Below are 20,878 nucleotides of genomic sequence, written 5' to 3' on the forward strand. Positions count from 1 at the left end.
GTATTCATCTACAAATATCAAAAAGAAAATTTGAAGCAGAAAGAAAGTGTTAAGATTATCAGTAAGTAGAGATACCGTGCTGTTTTAAGCCTGTCATGTTAATACTCACCCTTTGCATGTTTCCTTTAACCTGTCTCTTTTCTTTTTTTTAAAAAAAATGTATATGCCCAACCTCAGGAAGGTGTGCTGATGCATGCCTGGATAAGCCTGCACTGATCCAGCTGGGCAAAGTTGGTGCGCATTGGCTGGGCTTGCCTTAAATCATTCAGAGCTGCTGAGCTGCAGGCAGCCTGGTCTGCCTTACAAACACATGATTTCCTAGCAATGCCTTGCCTATTTCTGGCTAGGCCTTTCAACAGTAGCCCCAGTCAAGTTTCACTTTCGGATTCAATGCTGCTCTTGCTGCCAGGCTGACATGCAGCTGGGGCTGGCCGCTTGGCAGCTGCGTTGCACTTGCCGCGCCGAGACATGGGAGTAAACTAGGGAGAGAAAGTGGGTTGCTGGCCGCTCCGAAGGAGAATGACTGTCTTCCTACTGCCGAAGGTATGTAGGAGCTTCAGAGAGAGCGAAGTAAGCGGACTGAGTTTCTGGTTTTTCCTGCAGTGGTGGGATTTCTCTGGCCACGAGATGGCGCTTTTGTCTGATTTCCACTCGCAGGGCTCCCTGGCGGCTTTGCCTTTTCTTCTGAGTGTATTGGAAAATGGCAAAGGAAAGGAGGCGCGCGGGCTCAAACCTGAAAAGTCCTGTCTGAGGAGTTTAATGCGAGAAATGCAGCGGTGCAAAGGCTACTTACTGGGAAGTCCTACCGACGCATGAGGATTTTAATTTGTAGAAAGAGCAAAAGGTGGTTGCGTGCCTTGAAATCTTGAAACCTCTAATCCTAGCTATGCAAGTCTTGTACTGAGGGAAGCGTGCACGTGGTCTGTACACGCTATTGAAATCGGCTTTCCCAAACATCCAGGTGTTTCCAAGTATCCTGCTAGGGCTGATGGTGATGGAAGCACAGTTGTGCTGCCTGGGACTGAGGAGAACAGCGATGGGGTGGTTCGGAGCCATGGCGGGGGCGCACGAAGACCCCTTACTTTTTCTGCTGCCTGCAAGGTCTCTCGCTTTCCAGTCCTAGGGCCGCCCAAGAAGCAGGGAACAGGAGCTTTTAACCGCTGTGCATGCTCCAGAAGCTAAGAGCTGTTCGACAGTGGAACAGGCTCCCTCAGGAGGTTGTGGACTTCCCTTCCTTGGAGGTTTTTAAGCAGAGGTTGGATGGCCATCTGCCATGGATACTTTAATGGAGATTCCTGCACTGCAGGGGGTTGGACTAGATGATTCTATTCAATGATAGGCTGTCATCCTCTAAAGCCAGCTAGTTCTCTTTATTTTCTAGGTGAAGGGATTTTTTTCCTCTTGGTATGAACACTAGACAGGAAGTGACAGACACCCACCACTGTCTGAGGTGACATAGTCTCCAAACAAAGGCAGACATCCTCAGTAAAACTGACGCCTCAGTGCCTTGGTTACTGCATCTGCTGCATCGCTCTCACGGGGACTCCCTGCTGTTATAGCACTTTGCACATGCCTTGGAACGTAACCATCAGAGTTCTCTGCTGTCCTTAATAATAGTAATCAACATCATCATCATCATCATCATCAATAATAATTTATTATTTATACCCCGCCCATCTGGCTGGGTTTCTCCAGACACTCTGGGCAACTCCCAACAGAATATTAAAAACACGATAAAACATCAAACATTAAAAACTTCCCTAAACAGGGCTGCCTTCACATGTATAACTATTTTCGGGGCAAGTCATAAGACTGTTTTCAAAATGCTGAAATCAGTGCTGGGCCTGCCCAACATCGTGATCTTGTAGGCAAACGGAATGAAGTGTGTGTCCGAACTGGTTTAACCCGGAGAGGGAGGTGGCCCTCCAGACCTCTCTACCTGGTCTCAAGATTCTCACTAAGGTCACACCTGTCACATGCTCTTTGGTGCGCCCTCCTCCAGTGCTTTCCTTTGGCTGGAATGTCTCCCAGAACTCTTCTGATGCCTCCAGCCTGCCTGGATGGAGGAGAGGAAGATATGGACATGGTGTGATGAGAAGGTGCATAGAAACCTTGGACTTCTCTGTGACTGTCTAGTGTACACAGATTTCTTTACCAGTGGCTGTCTCCCTGAAAGGTAGGAAACAAAGTCCAGTTACAGAGTCTAGCCTCCAAGATTGCTTTGTTTTGTATTTTTTTTTTTGGGGGGGGCTGTTTGGGGGATTTCCAACCTTTCTGTATTGCTTTGAGGGTTTAGCTGAAAAGCAGCAAATGGATAAATAGAAATGTAATGCAACATAAAGAATCTGTTTGACTATTGAGTTAATAATTATCTTAAATAACATAAATAAATTCCTTCCAGTAGCACCTTAAAGACCAACTAAGTTAGTTCTTGGTATGAGCTTTCGTGTGCATGCACACGAAAGCTCATACCAAGAACTAACTTAGTTGGTCTTTAAGGTGCTACTGGAAGGAATTTTTTTTATTTTGTTTTGACTATGGCAGACCAACACGGCTACCTATCTGTAACTATAAATAAATTTACCAATTGCAAAGGCCCTATGAATGCATAAGTATGAAAGTGACAGTTTTCGTTAATTAAGAGTTGAACAAAACTACCTGTCTCAGGAAGAGCCGGCTTTAGTATTTTATTATTCCTCAGATTTGCGAGTATGGGATATTTCTTACTATACTATCAAAATGAGAGTAGCATGCATAGGAATGGGGATGGGTGAAATTCAATTCAGTTCACATTTAAAGGCGATCCCACCAAGTCCACACTTTCCAGAACAATACACAACTTGAAGCACAGCCACACTTTTAAAATGCATGTTCCGGGATGTGCATAGAAATGCAATATATGTTAAGGAAAATAAGATGCTGAATGCATTATATTACATTAGACAAAACTGCTTTGCAAAAATGTGTAAATTAGGCAAGCTTGCATGCAAAAACTTGTACATTAGAAGAAATTCACTGATGAGTTTTATGAGGACTTTAAAAATAAATCAAAAACTGATATAGAAATGGGAAGAGCTGAATCCATTGGAAAAATGAGAAACTGAGAGAAACCAAAATTGACAGATTGCGCCATCCTTACATTTGAAATGTATAGAGTTTCAATACTGGAACATGCCCAGTTTCAAATTATGGGTTAACAGTGATAGGAAAACAGGAAGGAGAAAGGACATTTTCATTGTTTTCAGTCAGATGGGACTCAAGGTGACAGGAGCTGGTCTCTCCTTGAACGTACTGAAGGGTATGTGTTTGTTTGTTTGTTTGTTTCATGAATTTTATACACCACTTTTTTTGTTTAAAAAAATACCCTCAAGTTTATAAAAGCTAGAACAATAAAACCAGGGAAAATTTACAACCCTACTCTAAAACATACAAACATTAAAAATTCTAAACTAGATTGAAATTACCTCAACTTTCTAAGAATCTGGGTAGGCTTGTCTAAACAGGAACGTTTTTTGCAGGGGCCGAAAAGGGCACGTGTTTGAATATTGTGCAGCAAAGAGATAAAATGGAGGGTGGAAGGATCAGTCTTGAACTGCAGTTGAAGAAGCTTCTGTGTTAGTCGATCAGTTGCATTAATCTGATCTTGCAAGATGTTTGTTTCCTTGATGGGGAACCGGACTCTCCTCCCCAGAGGAAGAGGGTTTGAATTGTAGCTGGATCTGCAACACAGGTGAACAGGTGGGATTTTAAGGCGAAATGATGCCCCTGGGCAAAGATGGTGGTGGCTTCAGAGGTTCCTGGGGCATCGCTGGCACTGACCCTTGCATTGCCTGCTCCTTTGTGAGCTCATTTTGCTCGATTACTTCAGTCTCCCTGCAGTTTGTGGCAGTTGGTCTTTGCACAACTTTCTGTAATGAGATCGGATGTGGCGTTTATGTTCCTGTGTGGGGGAAGGAGTTAACACACTGCCTGGCTAAAAAAAATTGCTCCCCTGGTTAGAAATTACCTAAAATTGCCAAGTTAGCTGTGGTGCAATGCAGCAGGACAAAGTTTTATTTAATCTCCCATCTGTTACCCATTTCAGTCCGATAAAGTTGTTAACTTTGTGCCGTAGAGTTTGGGGAATTCCGGGCACTTTTACTTTCACTTAGTGCCAGTCTCTTGGCACAGGCAGGCATGGGGAACATTTCATTGCCATGTTTCAGAAGCTTCAAACAGAAAAAGATGAAAGAGGCAAGAATCAGCTCTCCTTCTCTCGTTTCCTCTCGTTTCCGTGCTTTTGCTCTTTAATGTCTGCAGATTTCTGGTAGGTACCCAGTTCTTTGTTTCTTTGGCTATCTTTGTTTAACAAGGTTTTATGTCCTACATGACAAAGCAGAAATCTTCCACTATACGTCTCAGCAGGAACATGAGCGAAATTTTGCCAGTTGGACCTTTGTAGTACAGTGGTACCTCAGGTTACAGACGCTTCAGGTTACAGACACTTCAGGTTACAGACTCCACTAACCCAGAAATAGTACCTCGGGTTAAGAACTTTGCTTCAGGATGAGAACAGAAATCGCTTGGCAGCAGTGCGGTGGCAGCGGGAGGCCCCATTAGCTAAAGTGGTACCTCAGGTTAAGAACAGTTTCAGGTTAAGAACGGACCTCCAGAACGAATTAAGTTCTTAACCCGAGGTACCACTGTAGTCTTTTGATCGCTTCCCTGCTCAACTGGTTTTACATAACTGCAGCACTGGCATGTTGCAGTGTTCAGTGCCCCTGTTCAGGATCTCAGCCAGCCACGTTTTCTTCTGGGATATTCCATTCAACTGCCTCCCCCCACCCGCCCCCGGTTTTCTGCCTACCCAGCCACAAGAGACACTCAGTATTGTGTAGCCACTGACCACACTCAGTCCTCATTGGGTCTAGATTCAGGTAGGTAGCCATGTTGGTCTGATGCAGTCGAAATATATATAAAAAATTGTCCAGTAGCACCTTAGAGACCAACTCAGTTTGTTCTTGATATAAGCTTTCATGTGCATGCACACTTCTTCAGATACCTTCAGTGTGCATTGCTGTGATAAAAATGAGTGTATTGCCAAGGATGCTGTTTTTGTTCCAAACATTGCAAATTTTGGATAAAATGGAATGTTTCAAGAAGTGGCAGAGAGATATTTCTAGATTTGTCAGGCAGGGCAAGAAGCCTCGTATAAAATTTAAGATATTAACTGATGCCAAAGAAAGAGCTGGATTTGCCCTGCCAGACCTTAAGCTTTATTATGAATCAGCCGCATTTTGTTGGCTGAGAGAATGGCTGCTTCTTGAAAATACTGACATTCTGGATTTAGAAGGTTTTAATAACGTATTTGGGTGGCATGCATATTTGTGGTATGATAAGGTCAAAGTACATAAAGCGTTTAAAAACCATATTGTCAGGAAAGCACTGTTTAATGTCTGGATAAGATATAAGGACTTGCTTGAAAACAAAACTCCAAGGTGGTTGTCAACAATGGAAGCGAAGGCTCAGAAAAAGCTCAATATGGAGGCCAAATGGCCGAAATATTGGGAAATTTTGGAACAAGAGGGAGATAGATCAAAACTGCAGAGTTTTGAAAAACTAAAAAAACAAAGTGCGAGACTGGCTTCATTATTATCAAATAATGGAGGCTTACAATTTGGACAAGAAAATTGGCTTCCAGGTGGAAAAATCAAAATTGGAAACGGAATTGTTAGATCCTAAAATTAAGAACTTGTCAAGAATGTATAACTTGCTATTGAAATGGAACACTCAGGATGAAACGGTGAAATCTGCTATGATTAAATGGGCACAAGATGTTGGACATAACATTATGATGGCTGACTGGGAACAGTTATGGACCACAGGTATGAAATTTACGGCATGTAATGCCCTAAGAGAAAACTTAATGAAAATGATCTACAGGTGGTACATGACACCAGTCAAGCTTGCAAAAATTTACCATTTGCCCGATAATAAATGTTGGAAATGTAAAGAGACCGAAGGCACATTCTTTCACCTTTGGTGGACATGCCCAAGGATTAAGACTTTCTGGGAAATGATTTATAATGAAATGAAAAAGGTATTTAAATATACTTTTTTGAAGAAACCAGAGGCCTTTCTCCTGGGCATGGTCGGCCAATTGGTGCCAAAGAAGGATAGAACTTTCTTTATGTATGCTACAACAGCAGCAAGAATACTTATTGCAAAGTACTGGAAGACACAAGATCTACCCACCCGGGAAGAATGGCAGATGAAGGTGATGGACTACATGGAACTGGCGGAAATGACTGGCAGAATCCGAGACCAGGGAGAAGAGTCGGTGGAAGAAGATTGGAAGAAATTTAAAAATTATCTACAGAAATATTGTAAAATTAATGAATGTTAGAAAGATGTTGGAATGAAGTTACATGGCTTTAGCAGAAATGTTATAAAGAATTAAGTATAATAGATTATAATTGGATTAAAGGAAAAAATAATGTTAGAATTTGTTAAGTTAAATGATAGGACAGAAGTTTGAGGAAGATGGAAAGGATTTGCTGAAACAAATAATCGAAGTGGAATACAAAAAAGGGAGGTGTGAGGAGGTCGCTGAAACAAGCAAAAGAAAGTTAATAACATTGAAAGTATTGGTTGTGTTTCTTTTTTCTTTCTTTTTTTAAACTGTTTTTGTTTTATTTTTGTTATGTATATGTAATATTTTTGTTTTTGGGTTGTATTGTATGGTTTTGTTATGTTTAATTCTTTTTCTTTTTTCTTTCTGTAACTTTCAAAACTTTAATAAATATTATTTTTTAAAAAACCAAAAAACAGATACCTTCAGTGTGCATGCACACGAAAGCTTATGCCAAGAACAAACTTATATGATATAATATAATATAATTTCCTCATTGGGTGGTTTGGGTGGGTCTCCCCTCTTGTAGGCTGTTTTTCTTGCCAAATATGTTTTAAAATGTTTATGATGCATGTTCAGCGACAACCACTATAACAAGGCAGTCCAACTTTTCATATTGAGTGGGCTGCAAGAGTACTTCAACGCAGAACCCACATGCCACACACTGAATAAAATTTCCATATCACAAATTAAAGTGCTCACTATATATTTAATATTATTTAAAATGCTCAATTAATATATTTAATTAGGTATGTATAATTAAATAAACAATTAATAGATTTAATATATTTAATTATTCAACAAATCTAATTCACAGATGAATGCACTCTTGATAACAACGCATGATGTAAAAAATAATTGTTTAAGGGTTTATGATTTTTTTTCTTGAATGCTGCTGAGGGCTGCCAAAAAAGACCTTATGGGCCACATGTGGTCTGTGGGCTGCGGATTGCACCACCCTGAACTATATCATTTACAGAGGTGAATGCATTATACATTAAACTAAATAATAGGTAATATCAGTGCTTTCCCCCCCTAAAAGAACTGTTTAGGGATACTCTCATTTTGACTCACGAATATCAAATCGGGAAAAATAAATACAGTAAATGGACAAAAGTACAAAGATTCACAAAACGTTTAGGGGTATGCATACCACTGTGTCCCCGGAGAAAAAAAGTGCTGGGTAGTATCCCCAAAACTTTGGAGTGGAGGGTGGCGACCAAGAGTAGTCCCAACAAGGCATGTGGATTTATGTTTTCATGCATTGTGTTGCACTTAGTGCACAACAAAAAGATCCATTTTTAAACAGTTTGATCATAATCCCGCCTGTCATCTCTTACTCAAATCCTATTGGTCGGTTTGCCCATACATGCAAATACTTTTTTTATGGACTAAGGCAGAGGTTTTTTTTTTATTATTATTGTTACCGTTCACATTAACATACCATACAGAAAAAGAAAATAAATTCCATCACCACCAAAGAACAAAAGAGAATTAATACATCAACTAATAACCTTCAAAAACAGGGACCCGGGTGGCGCTGTGGGTTAAACCACAGAGCCTAGGACTTGCTGATCAGAAGGTCGGTGGTTCGAATCCCCGTGACGGGGTGAGCTCCAGTTACTCGGTCCCTGCTCCTGCCAACCTAGCAGTTCGAAAGCACGTCAAAGTGCAAGTAGATAAATAGGTACCGCTCTGGTGGGAAGGCGCTGCTCTGGTTCACCAGAAGCGGCTTAGTCATGGTGGCTGTACGCCGGCTCCCTCGGCCAATAAAGCGAGATGAGCGCCGCAACCCCAGAGTCGGCCACGTCTGGACATAATGGTCAGGGGTCCCTTTACCTTTTAATAACCTTCAAAACATAAAATACAAGTGGTCTTTTTCTATGCACCATACTTCCCATCTATTCCTTATTACAGACTATATTAATTGTTCGCTGCCATTACATAATGAGTTTTGTTCAATTTCAATATCCCTTAATCTGTTCATTGGTTTTACCACATTTTAAACACTGCTACTGAAATTATTTGAACACTGCGTATGACCTTAAACTACTATTATTATTTTTCATGTATATTTTAAAAACTTCCCATTTTGAGATAAATACCTGTTTTGGTTTATTTTTTTATCTTTTCTGACATGCTATCTAATTCTGTGTATTCAGCCATCTTTTGAATCCATTCTAATCTTGACGGGACTTTATCGCTTTTCCAATTTGCCGCAATGAGAACTCTTGCTGCGACCGTATCGTGTAAGAAGATCTCTTTAGCATTTTTAGGAATATCTGAGTCTGTGATTCCCAAAATGAAAGCTTCCGGTTTCCTATTAAAAGATATTTTAAACATTTTTCCCAATTCTATGTGTATATCCTCCACTTTTGGGAGGACATGCAAGCAAATACTTTAACCAGCCAGTCATCTAATGTTGGCAATCAATTCCTACCCACCCCCTGTAATGAGCAATAGATATACAGGCTGCACCCAGTAAGTATCAAACCATCTCCCTCTTGTCTTTTGGAACTGACTCTCTTCCTTTTCATCCCCAGGAGGTTTCAGCTGGCAAAACATCTCTCTGCAAATGGCAAACATCACTCTCTGACACAGATAATATGAAGCCCACGATGTAACATTCCCCCTGAGCCCGGAATAAGCACTCCAACAGAGTCGCTTTGGCAGAATGACGACGGTAGGAGGGGCCAGCTAAAAATTGGCCACTGTTTCTTTAATGCTAAAAGAACTAAGTCAACATGAGTCAGCGGCCTACAATGACTCATGCAACCTTTCACCAAATTGTACCTGTATACAATGGTACCTCGGGATGCGAACGGGATCTGTTCTGGAGCCCCGTTCGCATCCTGAACGCAACATAAGATGCGATGGCGCGTCTGTGTGTGCATGGGTCGCGTTTTGCCGCTCCCGCGCATGCGCGTGACGTCATTTTGAGCATCTGCGCATGTGCGAGCGGCGAAACCCAGAAGTAAATCACAGTTGAAGAATCCCTGACAGATGGCCACCCAACCTCTGCTTCAAAACCTCCAGTGAGGGAGAGTCCACAACCCTCTGAGGGAGTTCATTCCATGGCCAAACAGCTCTTACTGTCATATCAGTTTTCTGATATACGTATTTGCATGAATTGTTAGCTGCCTTAGATGAGCATAAATCCAATTATTTAATTACAGTTATTCAAACCTACATTCACAGTGTTAACAAGTGATATATTTCCACAAGAGGTTTTTTTTTATAAACTAGAGGTTCTTTCAATTTTATTTTTATTTGTTAAAGCAAACACTTTTGTTTATTGCCTTGGGGTGCATTTGAAGGAAGGGTGGGATTGACATTTATGGTGTTATGAGTTTGTGGGGGCCCTGATCCTCATAAATTTCTGGGTCTAATAAAAGTTAGAATTAATCAGTGCTTGGAGGGTTAAACTGAAAGTTAGACTTTAAATAGCTGGACTCAGCCTTCCCTCTCCAGCAAACCGTCTGACAGAGGAGCCATTAAAAGACTATTAAAAGATAATAAGGAATGGCTGAGTCATTGACCAAAAACAGAAAGGTGCCTTCAGCAAGTCTAAAACTATATGCCCCAGCCTGCTCTCTGACATTCAGTGAGTGAACAGTCTGTGTACACTCAGACTAGTTGATCTGTGCAAATCAAGAAGTGGTTTTCACACAAATCTTTCACTCAACTCATTTCTGTGCAGAGATAGCTTGTGTTCAGTGTAATGTGTGAACAAGCCTTTCATTTTGGGCCTTAAAATCCTGGCAGGGCTTATGTACTAATATTTGCTTCAGCCATTTGCAACCATTTCATCTTTCTTCTCTTTTCCTTCCAGCCTCCATTCTGGATGGATGATGCAGACGTCCAGAAGGCCATCAGGAATGCTTGGCCGCAGCTGGTGCACTTCCTCAGTCACCATCCAGAGTGGGTCCTGAGAAAAGCCAAGCAGCTTCTCCCAGGGGTGGCCTTGAATGAGATTGAGGGGACAGCCAGTTCCCATGAGAAGGTCTCACTGGTCCTGGACATGTTTCTGAAGGCTGCAGATGTTGATGCTCCCATCTTCAAAGCCTTCGTACAGAGTGTCTGCATGGAATGCAACCTCCCCATGCATCTGGAAATAGTCTTCATGAGTGTGTCAGGAGAAGGTCAGAGGAGGGGTTGTGTCTCAGTGATGCTTTGCATGCTTTGTATTACAGAAAGCCCCGGGTTCAATTCCTGGTGGCCTCATGTGCCTTCAGGCCAAGCTTTTCAAGCTTTATCCCTGGGCATTAGACCTAACAAATCAGTCATTTTTTTTATCCCCACAAAAACAAATGAATGAAAAACAAATGAATTTTTGTTCAGAACCAATGTGTCTGAATTCCCATTCATTCATTTCTTTTACATATGTTTTTAAAGCCAGTACACACACCCCGCATGAGATGTGATGCAGGAGATGTGCAGAGTTTCTCCTCCCAGCTTTTAGTTTAAATTTAAAGCAGCTGAGAAGAAGTCTGGGCCAGTGGGGTAGTGGTCTGGGATCATGGAGAGTCAAATCCCCATTACTTTTTTTGCATCAAGGTTTATGTCTCCAGCTTCCTGGTGCCACCCAGTCAGTGTAGAAGGGGAGCTTTTTAGCCCCTGTATGCTGGAAAACAAAGCATTTAGGGACATGGAAGACACAAGGAGCTTCAGTTTCAAGTCAGTGGGGTGCAGGTTCTGTTACATCCAATGCAAATTCATGGAAAACGCAGGTTACTGTATTTTTTGCTCCATGAGACTCACTTTTTTCTTCCTAAAAAGTATGGGAAATGTATGTGCATCTTATGGAGCGAATGCGTGGTCCCTGGAGCTGAATTGCCCAGGGGCAAAATGCAGATCATGCTTTTTGTTGTTGTTGAAACAAAGCCACTGATTGTTTGCCGATCGGGGAGAGAGATAAGGAACGCTAGAGATAAAGGAGGCTGCCTGGGAGAGGGGAGGTAAAGACAGCAAACTTGTAAAGGAATACTAAAGCAATAAGGAGAGAAATTAGAAGAAAAGGAGGAGCAAAAAACTGCTCCAGCTAAGGAAAAGACACTAAGGCAAACAAGAGGGAAGGGAGTGTTGAAAGGAAGCAGCTGATCGGTGGGATCGGGAGAGAGATAAGGGACACTAGTGGAGGCTGCCTGGGAAGGGAGAGGTAAAAGTCCATGGATCCTCAGAATTTTTACATTGGGTCACCCAAAATTCACCATCAGATCACATAGCATGTCCATGGCTACAGCCTGCACCAAAAAAATCACGCATCCACTGTTTCCTGGGGCTGCAATGGTGCAAAAATGTGGTTACAAAGCACAGATCCACATGGATCCTCAGGATTTTTGCATTGGGTCACCCGAAATTCACCATCAGATCACATGGCTGCAGCATGAACCACAAAAATCATACATCCACTGTTTCATTCAGAATATTTTTTTCTTGTTTTCCTCCTCTAAAAACTGGGTGCGTCTTAAGACGGACCTGACGTCTTATGGAGCGAAAAATACGATAAGTAAAACTGCCACAAGATATTGAAGCGCTCCAAATCATTGTCTCTGGGACCTGCACCAAAAATAGTAGATCTTGTTCAAGGTGCTTTTCTCAGTTAAAAAAACCACAGGGTTCCCAGATCTTGAAAAGTACTACAGTAGTGAAAATGCCTTCTGGTTCATGCCCTACACTGAGCAGAGAGTTGGCTGGAAGACCTCCCATGTCCCTTCGATCAGCTCTCAAAATGCTTATACTTCTATATGCTGTTTTTAATTGCAACTGAAAGAGAATTCATGCTGGTCATTGGGCTCATGGTAGAGTCCAGCTGTGCCAGACAAGGAATGACTACCCTTTATATAAGCAATCCATTATCAGGTGTTGCGCTGGTATGGTGACTCCAGTGGTGTCTGGTGTTCATTGGTGCTGGCAGGGCGGAAGGCATGGAGCCCAACCATAGGTGGCGTCAGAGCCAGTGATGGGCAGATAATTGGGCAGGACTGAGGTTGGTTGGGCAGCGTTTCCTTTGCCCTAATGGGCCAGCCTCTACATAAATCTGGTACTAATGCATACAGACACATGTGCACAAATATACAGAATGCACTTTGTTATGAAATACTTCCTCTTGCGCTGATTTAAATTGATGATTCCAGGTCAAGGACGAGAGGATTTGAAAGGAGCTTCAGCTTCCTTCCCGTCGACATCAACAAGTAAGATTGCTCTTGGTGAAATGCAATTGGTGGTTTGAGCTAGGAGAGCTGTCTTGGGAAGGGCCCAAGTCAACCTTGGAGCAGAATGCTTTGACTCAGTTTCCATTGAGGCTCCAGGCCCACTTCATTCCTCTGGCAGTGTTGGACTCCTGCTAAGGACCCTTTCGTTTTTGTGTTCCTTGAGAAAAGCAACTGTTCCTGGTCAAGAAACAACCACACAATGCACCCCAGTGTATTTTATTTTATTTATTTCATTGATGGAGGGGGGAACCCTCAACTGAGGGTTCCTCCCCTGCTACAGATTAGGGAATGAGACAGAGACAGTAATTAATTTGGGAAAACAGGGGCCTTCTCAGGGGCTGATCCAAGCCTTTGAAACTCCCTTCCTAGAGAAGTTAGACTGGCTTCCCTTTGTGTCCTTCGGCCAGCAGGTAAAGACTTCCCTGTTCCAAAAGGCTTTTGGGAACTGACAGTTTTTAAGGAAAGGACTGGTGCTCTGATGTTTTTATTGTAATTATCTGTATTCTTAATAGATCTTTTGTGTGTGTGTGTTTAATTGCTTTTAAATTATTGTCTTTTCTATGTTTTTAGCTGTTTCTATTTTATCTGTAAGACACATTGAGTTATGGTCTATGAAAAATGCAGAATATAAATAAATTGTGTGTGTGGATGCCCAATGATTACTTAGTTACAAATCAATCTGGCTTCTAAGGCTGCATACACACCCTACCCCCAAGAATCCTGGGAACTATAGTTTATTTATAGCACTATAATTCCCAACACTCTTACAAAGTAGAGTTCCCAGGATTCTTTGTGGGAGGGTGTGTGTGCTTTAAATGTGTGCTGTGGATACATGTGCTGTCCCTTTGCACAATGATGATGTCAATGTGTTTTGCTAAAATTGTGATCGGGGGCATGAGCCAGAGATAAAGTCTCTTGCTGAAGCCCAATTCCTACGAAAGGGAGCTGGTCTCGGGCCCCTGCCATCTCCAAAGAGGTGATGCCGCCGTAATGTCACTGTTGCCTTTGTTGCCCTACAGGACTTGAAAGACGCCGTCCATGGAGCAGCCCTGCCAGCAACAACAACAACGGCAAACAGTCCAAACAGCAGCGGCTAGGCAAGTTGTTATTTATCATCATCATCATCATCATCATCATCATTTAATAAATTTATAAGTCACTTTTTCTTGCTAGGGCAACCCAAATTGACTTACACAAAAACCCCAACCCCAACCAACCAACCCTCCACATACATACTTTAAAACGGGGGGTGGGGGACAGAAAGCATTAAGAAGTGTGCATTTTATGAAAGAAGTATGCACAAAATGTTTACTCTCAGGCAAAATGGGGTAGAACAGAACTCTGACAGAATGCCAGCAAGGCTTAAACAAGATGAAATTGGCTGCTCAGCCCACCCTTAACTCTTTGTAGGTTTTGCTCTAATTCCCAACATTATTTGGCAGAAGCCATAGGAACAAAATTAGTTTTCATGCAGTGTGGATCTATATTTGCTCCTTTCCCCCCTCCTCCATGTTTTATCAGATTCTGCTGAAAGATATCGACAGCTCATCACCACCTCGATGCTTCAGAGATACGGAATGAGCAGATCAGCAGAAGCAACTGAACTCAAAGCTCAGCCGTCGCCTTTCAGCCAAACCTTCGTCAACCTGGTGATTCGTCAGAGCAAAGGTGGTCGGATGAGGGAAAGGGGGGAGATAGCTCTGCATGATACAGAGGAGCACAGGAACACCACCCTGAGACTGTCTGAGCTTTTTGAAAGTGTCCACATGGGGACCACCAAGGTTGTCCTTCTTCTGGGAAAACCAGGGATGGGGAAGACAAGGCTCATGCACCAGATCTGCCAGCAGTGGGCAGAGGGAGGCCTCCCACAATTCCAACTGATATTCTTCTTTGAGTTCCGACAGCTGAACCTGATCAGCAGAAAACTTTCTCTCCAAGAACTTCTCTTCGACTTCTTCCTCAGGCCAGAAGATTGTCCGGATGCTGTGTTTGAACACATCCTAGAAGACGCCCAGCGCACGCTGGTTATATTTGATGGGCTGGACGAGTTTGTGGAGAACGTCCAGCTCCCAGGTCCTCCTCACGCTATCTTTCCGGATCCTCTCAACCCTCTCTCCATATCAGACCTTTTTGCAAGTCTTTGCCTTGGGAAATTCTTGCCAGGCTCGACCGTGCTAGTCACGACCCGTCCAAAGATAGTCCCAGATGCTTTATTGAAAACGGACACCCTCCTGGCAGAAATCTGGGGCTTTGACCGTGAAAAGGTGGAGGAATACGTTGGCTATTTTTTCCACCAGCATTCCCTCAAGGAGAAAGCCATCGCTCACCTGAAAAGCAATTGCAAACTCCTGAGCATGTGTTATATCCCTGCCTTGTGTAACATTGCCTGCATTTGCCTGGAGTATCTGCTCCTCCACGATGCAGGAAGAGTCCAGCTCCCTCAAACCATGACCCAGTTCTACATCAAGATGCTCCTCACCTTCATAGGAAAGGATCAGAAGCTAAGGGCTTTGAGCGAAGAAGTTGACTTGAGTCAACACAAAGCGACTCTCGCAGGCCTCTCTGAGTTGGCCTTCAAGGGCCTGGAAGGAAATAAGATGTTGTTTTATGCTGATGAGGTCCCAGAAGACGTGAAGGATTTTGCTTGCCTATATGGGCTCCTGGTGTCCTTTGAGGTAAAGACCAGCAGTGGACACACACAGGCTGGCTACACTTTTGTCCACTTCAGCCTGCAAGAGTTCTTTGCGGCCCTCTTCCTGCTGACAAGCAAAGCAGTTGATGGCAACTTCCTGAAGCAGAACTTCTTCCTGAGGTCTAAGTGGATGATGAAGAGGGAAGCAAGGGTGCCCTTCACAGAGAACTGCCACGTCTTCCTGTCTGGCCTCTCGTCTCGCGGGTGCCAGAAGTTCCTCAGCTCTTTAGCCGGGCAGTGCGATGCCCAGGTCCAGGAACGTCAAGCCATCATTGTGCAGATGCTGAAGAAACTGGGGGATGCTTCTCTCACAGGGCCTAGGATAGCAGAGCTGTGCCACTGTGTGCACGAGACACAAGACCAGGAACTGGCCCGGCATGTCGGGAAGCAGCTAAACTTCAGGTATCAGTTCAGAAACTTCCGGCTGATGCCGCTGGACATGGCTGCCCTGGCTTTTGTCATCAGCAGCAGCCACCCTCACTTGGTATGCCTGGACTTTGTGGGATGCCCCATGGAAGTGGACTATCTGGATGTCTTTGGCAGCTGTGAAAATATAAAGAGCCTGAGGTAAGAAGCACAGGCCACCCTGACACGTCAGGCTCAAAAGAGGATGAGGGACCAGGGCCCCTCCAAATATTGCTGGACGGCAGTTCCCAGCATCCCTGACCATCAGCCACGTTGGCTGGGGCTGTTGGGAGTTGAAGTCCAGCATCTGGAGGCCAACAGATTCTCCATCCTTGCACAGATGAATAGGTGCACACTAGTCGTCGTCATCGTCGTCGTCGTCCTCCTCCTCCTCCACCTCCTCCTCCTCCACCTCACTTTTACTTTGTATACTGCCTTTCTCTATTACTATACACATGGTGGTTTACAGCTGGAAGAAACAAAATAGACAGCAAAGATTTCTTCCCCACCCACCAACACAAGCTCCCAGAGTGAGTTACGTTTTAACAGTGTAAAAACGCAATGCTAAAAATCAGTTAAAAACAATTTAATAGGACGAAGTGTTCTTGCACTCATGTCCTCCTAGCAGGTTTCCCATTGGTGCATCTGGTCAGCCACTGATTGAACAGGATGCTGGACAAGGTGAGCCATTGGGCTGATCCAACAGGCTCTTCTTACGTTCTTATGGATACAACTCATTAAGTCATTTGAAGCGAGTCATTAATATGGAGCAACCATGGGGAAAGATGCTAGCCGCCTGCTGCAAGAATCAGGTGCTGAGCTCCTTATCCAGCTAGGCTGGAAGGGAAGACTGGTTGCTCTTTTACTAACCACAGTTGCTTTTTGCTTTTATTCTTAGCTTTAGGAGCAGGAGATGTGGGAATGAGTTTGCTGCTGTCCTGTCCAAGACCCTGCCGAAGATCAAATGCCTGACAACTTTCCAGTAAGCATTGCCCCAATGTCACATGCCCTGTTTTGAATCTTTTAGTGCAGTTTTTAATTCAAACCATCTACATTTTGGGCAATAGCGTCTGCAATGTAGAAGTGAAACTTCAGTGGCCCTCCGTAAGCTTTAGATTGGCTCATCCAACATGTGTTGTTTCAGCAACAGCCAGCTCTAGATTGAGCTTTATATAGGAGTGACAGCTTCCTTTCAGTTGCCAGCTCCGCCTTTGGTGGGAGGAGCCTCTCCATTTGAAAGAGCCCCAGCCTGCATAAGCCAGCATAGACTCTAAAAATGGTTGCTCCTCAAGGAACCTTCATATTAGCTAATTGTAAATGAGAGGGGGTGGCTATTTCTGATTTTTTCCTATGCTCCTTCCCCACAGAAGAGCTATTATTATTATTATTATTATTATTATTATTATTATTCCTCTCAGAGGAGCCCAGGGTAGTGAACTTGAAAATGCAGCACAATGAAAACAGCACTTTTTTCTTTAACTATTTAAAAAACCATATAAAAATATTTTGAACATCCAGGGATGGTGAAGTTTTCAGACTAGGACCTAGGAGACCTGGGTTCAAATCCCAGCTGAGCCATGAAGCTCACTGGGTGACAGACGCCCATTTGTGAGGGAGATGGGGGGGGTGATATTGCCACCGACTGGGGGCTGCTCCCCCCCTTCCCCTCTATGGTAGGAAGAGAAGGAGACACTAGTCATTGAAACCACACTGTTGCCGCATTCCTGACTCCTCTGATTTAGAATCATAGAATCATAGAGTTGGAAGAGACCACAAGGGCCATCGAGTCCAACCCCCTGCCAAGCAGGAAACACCATCAGAGCACTCCTGACATATGGTTGTCAAGCCTCTGCTTTCATGACATGTTTAACATGGGGGGGAGGCTGCCACCTTCAAACAAATAAGGGGGGGGGAGGGTTCAGCCCCCAGGAGTTCGCATCCCTGCTCGTGACCTTGCAAGCCAGTAACAGGCTCTTAGCGGGACCTACCTCACAAAGTTGTTGTGGGGATTAAATTGAGGAGGGAGGGGAGAACCGTGTAGGCCACCTTAAGTTCCTTGGCTGGGGGGGGGGAGGTGAAATACAAATGCAGTAAGTAAGTGAATAAATAAATTTAAATGGACATGCACCCTCACAGTTGTTAATTTCTTGGTTGCCACAGCCAATTCCTATCAGCCATCAAACAGGAATCTTTCTAAATTTCTCATGAAAGTCAAAGTGAGGGAAATTGATGCACCTGACTAGCGAGAGTGCTCCACAAATGGGGAACCACCACTGAAAAGGCCTTGTCATGGCTCAGTGCCAACTGGGCAGTACCTGGGTGGGACCACCAATGACAGGACCTCCCCTTCCAATAATGGGGCCTGAGGGGGTTGATACTGGGGGAGGCGCTCTGTTAGGTATCTCTCAAACTGTTTGTTGACATTACTACAGTGATGTCACATTTGGTTTTTCAGGTTAGCCGGTGGAAATATTTCAACCCCAGGACTTGAAGATCTGATGCGAGCTTTTCCAAACTGCCATCAGCTGGAAGACATAAAGTAATTTCACCTGTTTTGCCAAGAAGAAAGGTGGCTTGGTGGCCTGTTTTATTAATCAGATGAATATTTGGGAGGCATATTAACCAGTTGCTGCATTTTAGCTTGCAGGACAACAGACTGAAGAGGCAGGAAATGATCAAAACTACAGAAATATTTTCCACCGTGGATAAGCTCAAAAAGCTTGAGTAAGTATATAATAAAAAAGGAAAGGGGAAAAATGATTCTAAAAAGGAAGTTTCAAGTAATAGTAATACTGATAACAGATTAGATCAACAGAACTAGAAAACAAGTAGACCTTATAAAATTACACGTCTGGCTGGGCATCCCAACCAGTACAGTGAAGACACCTGCCATATGTCAATAGACAGGGAGTTCCAGAGCACAGGAGCTGCCAGTCTAAAAGACTGATGCTGTAAGAGGCTTAGTGGATGTGAAAAATCATCGCACCCATTGCAGACCATCTGGGTTTTAATCTCTGTGGCGGGGATGGAGGGAGGGAGGAAGAGTAGGAAACCTGTATGCCTGCATAAAAGACCTTGCTGAGGCATAGCAACAACAACATTTTATTTTCTCTCAAACAGCTTAAGCTACAACGAGCTTTCGGTGAGCACCGTCCTCGCTTTTTCCAGAGCTGCTGCCATTTGTCCAAATGTGACCAAGCTCCATATCAGGTACTGGCTGCCAAGCGCTACAGAAGAGATTTTTTCTCATTTCCACCTTTTCAGTTGCTCCTTTTCACTTCTTCAACATTGAAGATAATCTGTTAATACTCTGCTGTAATCTGTAGAACCTATGGCTAAGAAGTGAATAATCTTGGCCCGTTTCAGTCTGGCTTCAGGCCCAGTTTTGACCCCCAAGAACCTTAGCTGACTTGGTTGATGGACTTTATTGGGAGGGAGGGAGGGAGGGAGAGAGAGAGAGAGAGAGCGAGAGAGAGAAGGGAGAGTGTGACCCTCCTGTTTTCCCTTAGTCTCTCAGCAATTTTGGACACCACTGATTAGGGTATTCTCCTGGAGCAGTATAGTGGGTTGCGGGAAAGAGGAACATAGTGAAATGGTGATTCCATTCCTACCTAACACATGAACCAACTTGTAACTTCCAACATGTAGCATTTTAAATGCTAACTGGTTTCCACCTCATGAAAGCATGGGGGGGGGTATAAGCCATCTATTACTTTCCATTTTTTCCTGCTCTCGTCTCCTTCCACATGCTGTCCAAAACTGCTCCTCAGTAGGAGTGGTGGAAGACTGATTCAGTTTGCATTTCACAGAATCATAAAATCTTAAGAGTTGGAAGGGACCCCAAGGGTCATCAAGTCCAGCCCCCTGCAATGCAGGAATCTCTAAAGCATCCATGACAGATGGTCATCCAACCTCTGTTTAAAAAACTCCAAGGAAGGAGAGTCCACCACCTCTTCCACTGCTGAACAGCTCTTACTGTCAAAGAGTTTTTTTCCGAATGTTTAATCGGAATCTCCTTTCTTGCAACTTGTAGCTATTGGTTCTAGTTCTACCCTCCAGAGCAGGAGAAAACAAGCATGCTCCCTCCTCTATGTGACAGCCCTTCAGATATTTGAAGATGGCTATCGTATTTACTCTCAGTCTCCTTTTTTTCAGGCTAAACATACCCAGCTCCTTCAAGCACTTCTCATAAGGCAGCGGTTCTCAACCTGTGGTTCCCCAGATGTTGTTGGACTACAATTCCCATCACCCCTAGCTAGCAAGTCCAGAGCTCGGGGATGAGGGGAGTTGTAGTCCAACAACATCTGGGGACACACTGGATCATCTTGGTTGCCCTCCTCTGCACATGTTCCAGCTTTCAACATCCTTCTTATATTGTGGTGCTCAGAATTGGACACAGTATTCCAAGTGTGGTCTGACTAGGCAGAATAGAATGGTGCTATTACTTCCCTTGATGTGGACACTATACTTCTGTTGATGCAGCCTAGAATAGCATTCTGTTTTGCACTTTTCAAAACATTATGAGGATTGAAACATAGCCATCCTTCAAAATTCACATTTCTCCAAATTTTCCAAAGCAGTTCTGCAGCCAACTAAATCTGTACAAAAATGTAGATAGCAAAATGTGCACAAAATGTATATATTACTGGAAAAAGTAGGTTTGTAAGAACTAATTTATATGCATTCTAAAGCAGATGGAAAATATAAATATTAGGGGAAATGTGCTTTGTAAAAATGGTCATATTAGGAGAAACTCCCACTAAAACACTGATGACTTTTCATGAGGTCTTTGCAGTCAGTTACAGCAGTAAAAATGAGAAACGGTGAGGAACTGAAATTGACAGAATCACCCACTGCTACTCCTGAGAGTTAGAAGCTCCTCCAGAATGACAAGTGATTTGGCACAGGGGCTATATTTTCAGGGGATGGAGAGGGGGAAGGAGTTGATGAAAGCAAAGATTGCAGTCAGAACTTGCACAGTCCAGAGCTGTGTTCTATTGGGGAAGGATGCTGTAGGAGAGCTTGAGTCACTGGCAGAGAAACTGCACATTTTGGCATTGTGGTCAACCCAATATTAACTAGGGATGGAAGGATCTGTCCATTTCAGTTCTCCTGGCTTCTCATTTTTTCAGCTTTAAATTCAGCTCTCCACGTTTTGGAGCAGTTGGTTGTTTT

At 43.5% G+C, this 20,878-nt stretch overlaps 1 protein-coding gene across 2 annotated transcripts in view; it reads left to right on the forward strand.

Moving 5' to 3' along the window:
• Positions 1 to 399: 399 nt before the first annotated feature.
• The window catches only part of NLRC5 (NLR family CARD domain containing 5), a 58,872-nt gene continuing 38,393 nt past the window's right edge, over positions 400 to 20,878 (forward strand). Inside the window, exons 1-10 of one of the 2 annotated variants that reach the window (XM_079988362.1) lie at positions 400 to 543; positions 8,935 to 9,074; positions 10,224 to 10,533; positions 12,529 to 12,585; positions 13,626 to 13,703; positions 14,128 to 15,865; positions 16,602 to 16,685; positions 18,159 to 18,242; positions 18,344 to 18,427; positions 18,824 to 18,913. In XM_079988362.1, the coding sequence (XP_079844488.1) occupies positions 9,066 to 9,074; positions 10,224 to 10,533; positions 12,529 to 12,585; positions 13,626 to 13,703; positions 14,128 to 15,865; positions 16,602 to 16,685; positions 18,159 to 18,242; positions 18,344 to 18,427; positions 18,824 to 18,913 (2,534 nt within the window). In that variant the 5' untranslated portion in view covers positions 400 to 543; positions 8,935 to 9,065. Of the gene's footprint in view, positions 544 to 3,982; positions 4,307 to 8,934; positions 9,075 to 10,223; positions 10,534 to 12,528; positions 12,586 to 13,625; positions 13,704 to 14,127; positions 15,866 to 16,601; positions 16,686 to 18,158; positions 18,243 to 18,343; positions 18,428 to 18,823; positions 18,914 to 20,878 lie in introns of those variants that run through there. The other variant, XM_079988363.1, reaches the window with a different exon arrangement.

Source organism: Podarcis cretensis (assembly GCF_951804945.1).
Source record: "Podarcis cretensis genome assembly, chromosome: 8".
NCBI classification, from domain to species: Eukaryota; Metazoa; Chordata; class Lepidosauria; order Squamata; family Lacertidae; genus Podarcis; species Podarcis cretensis.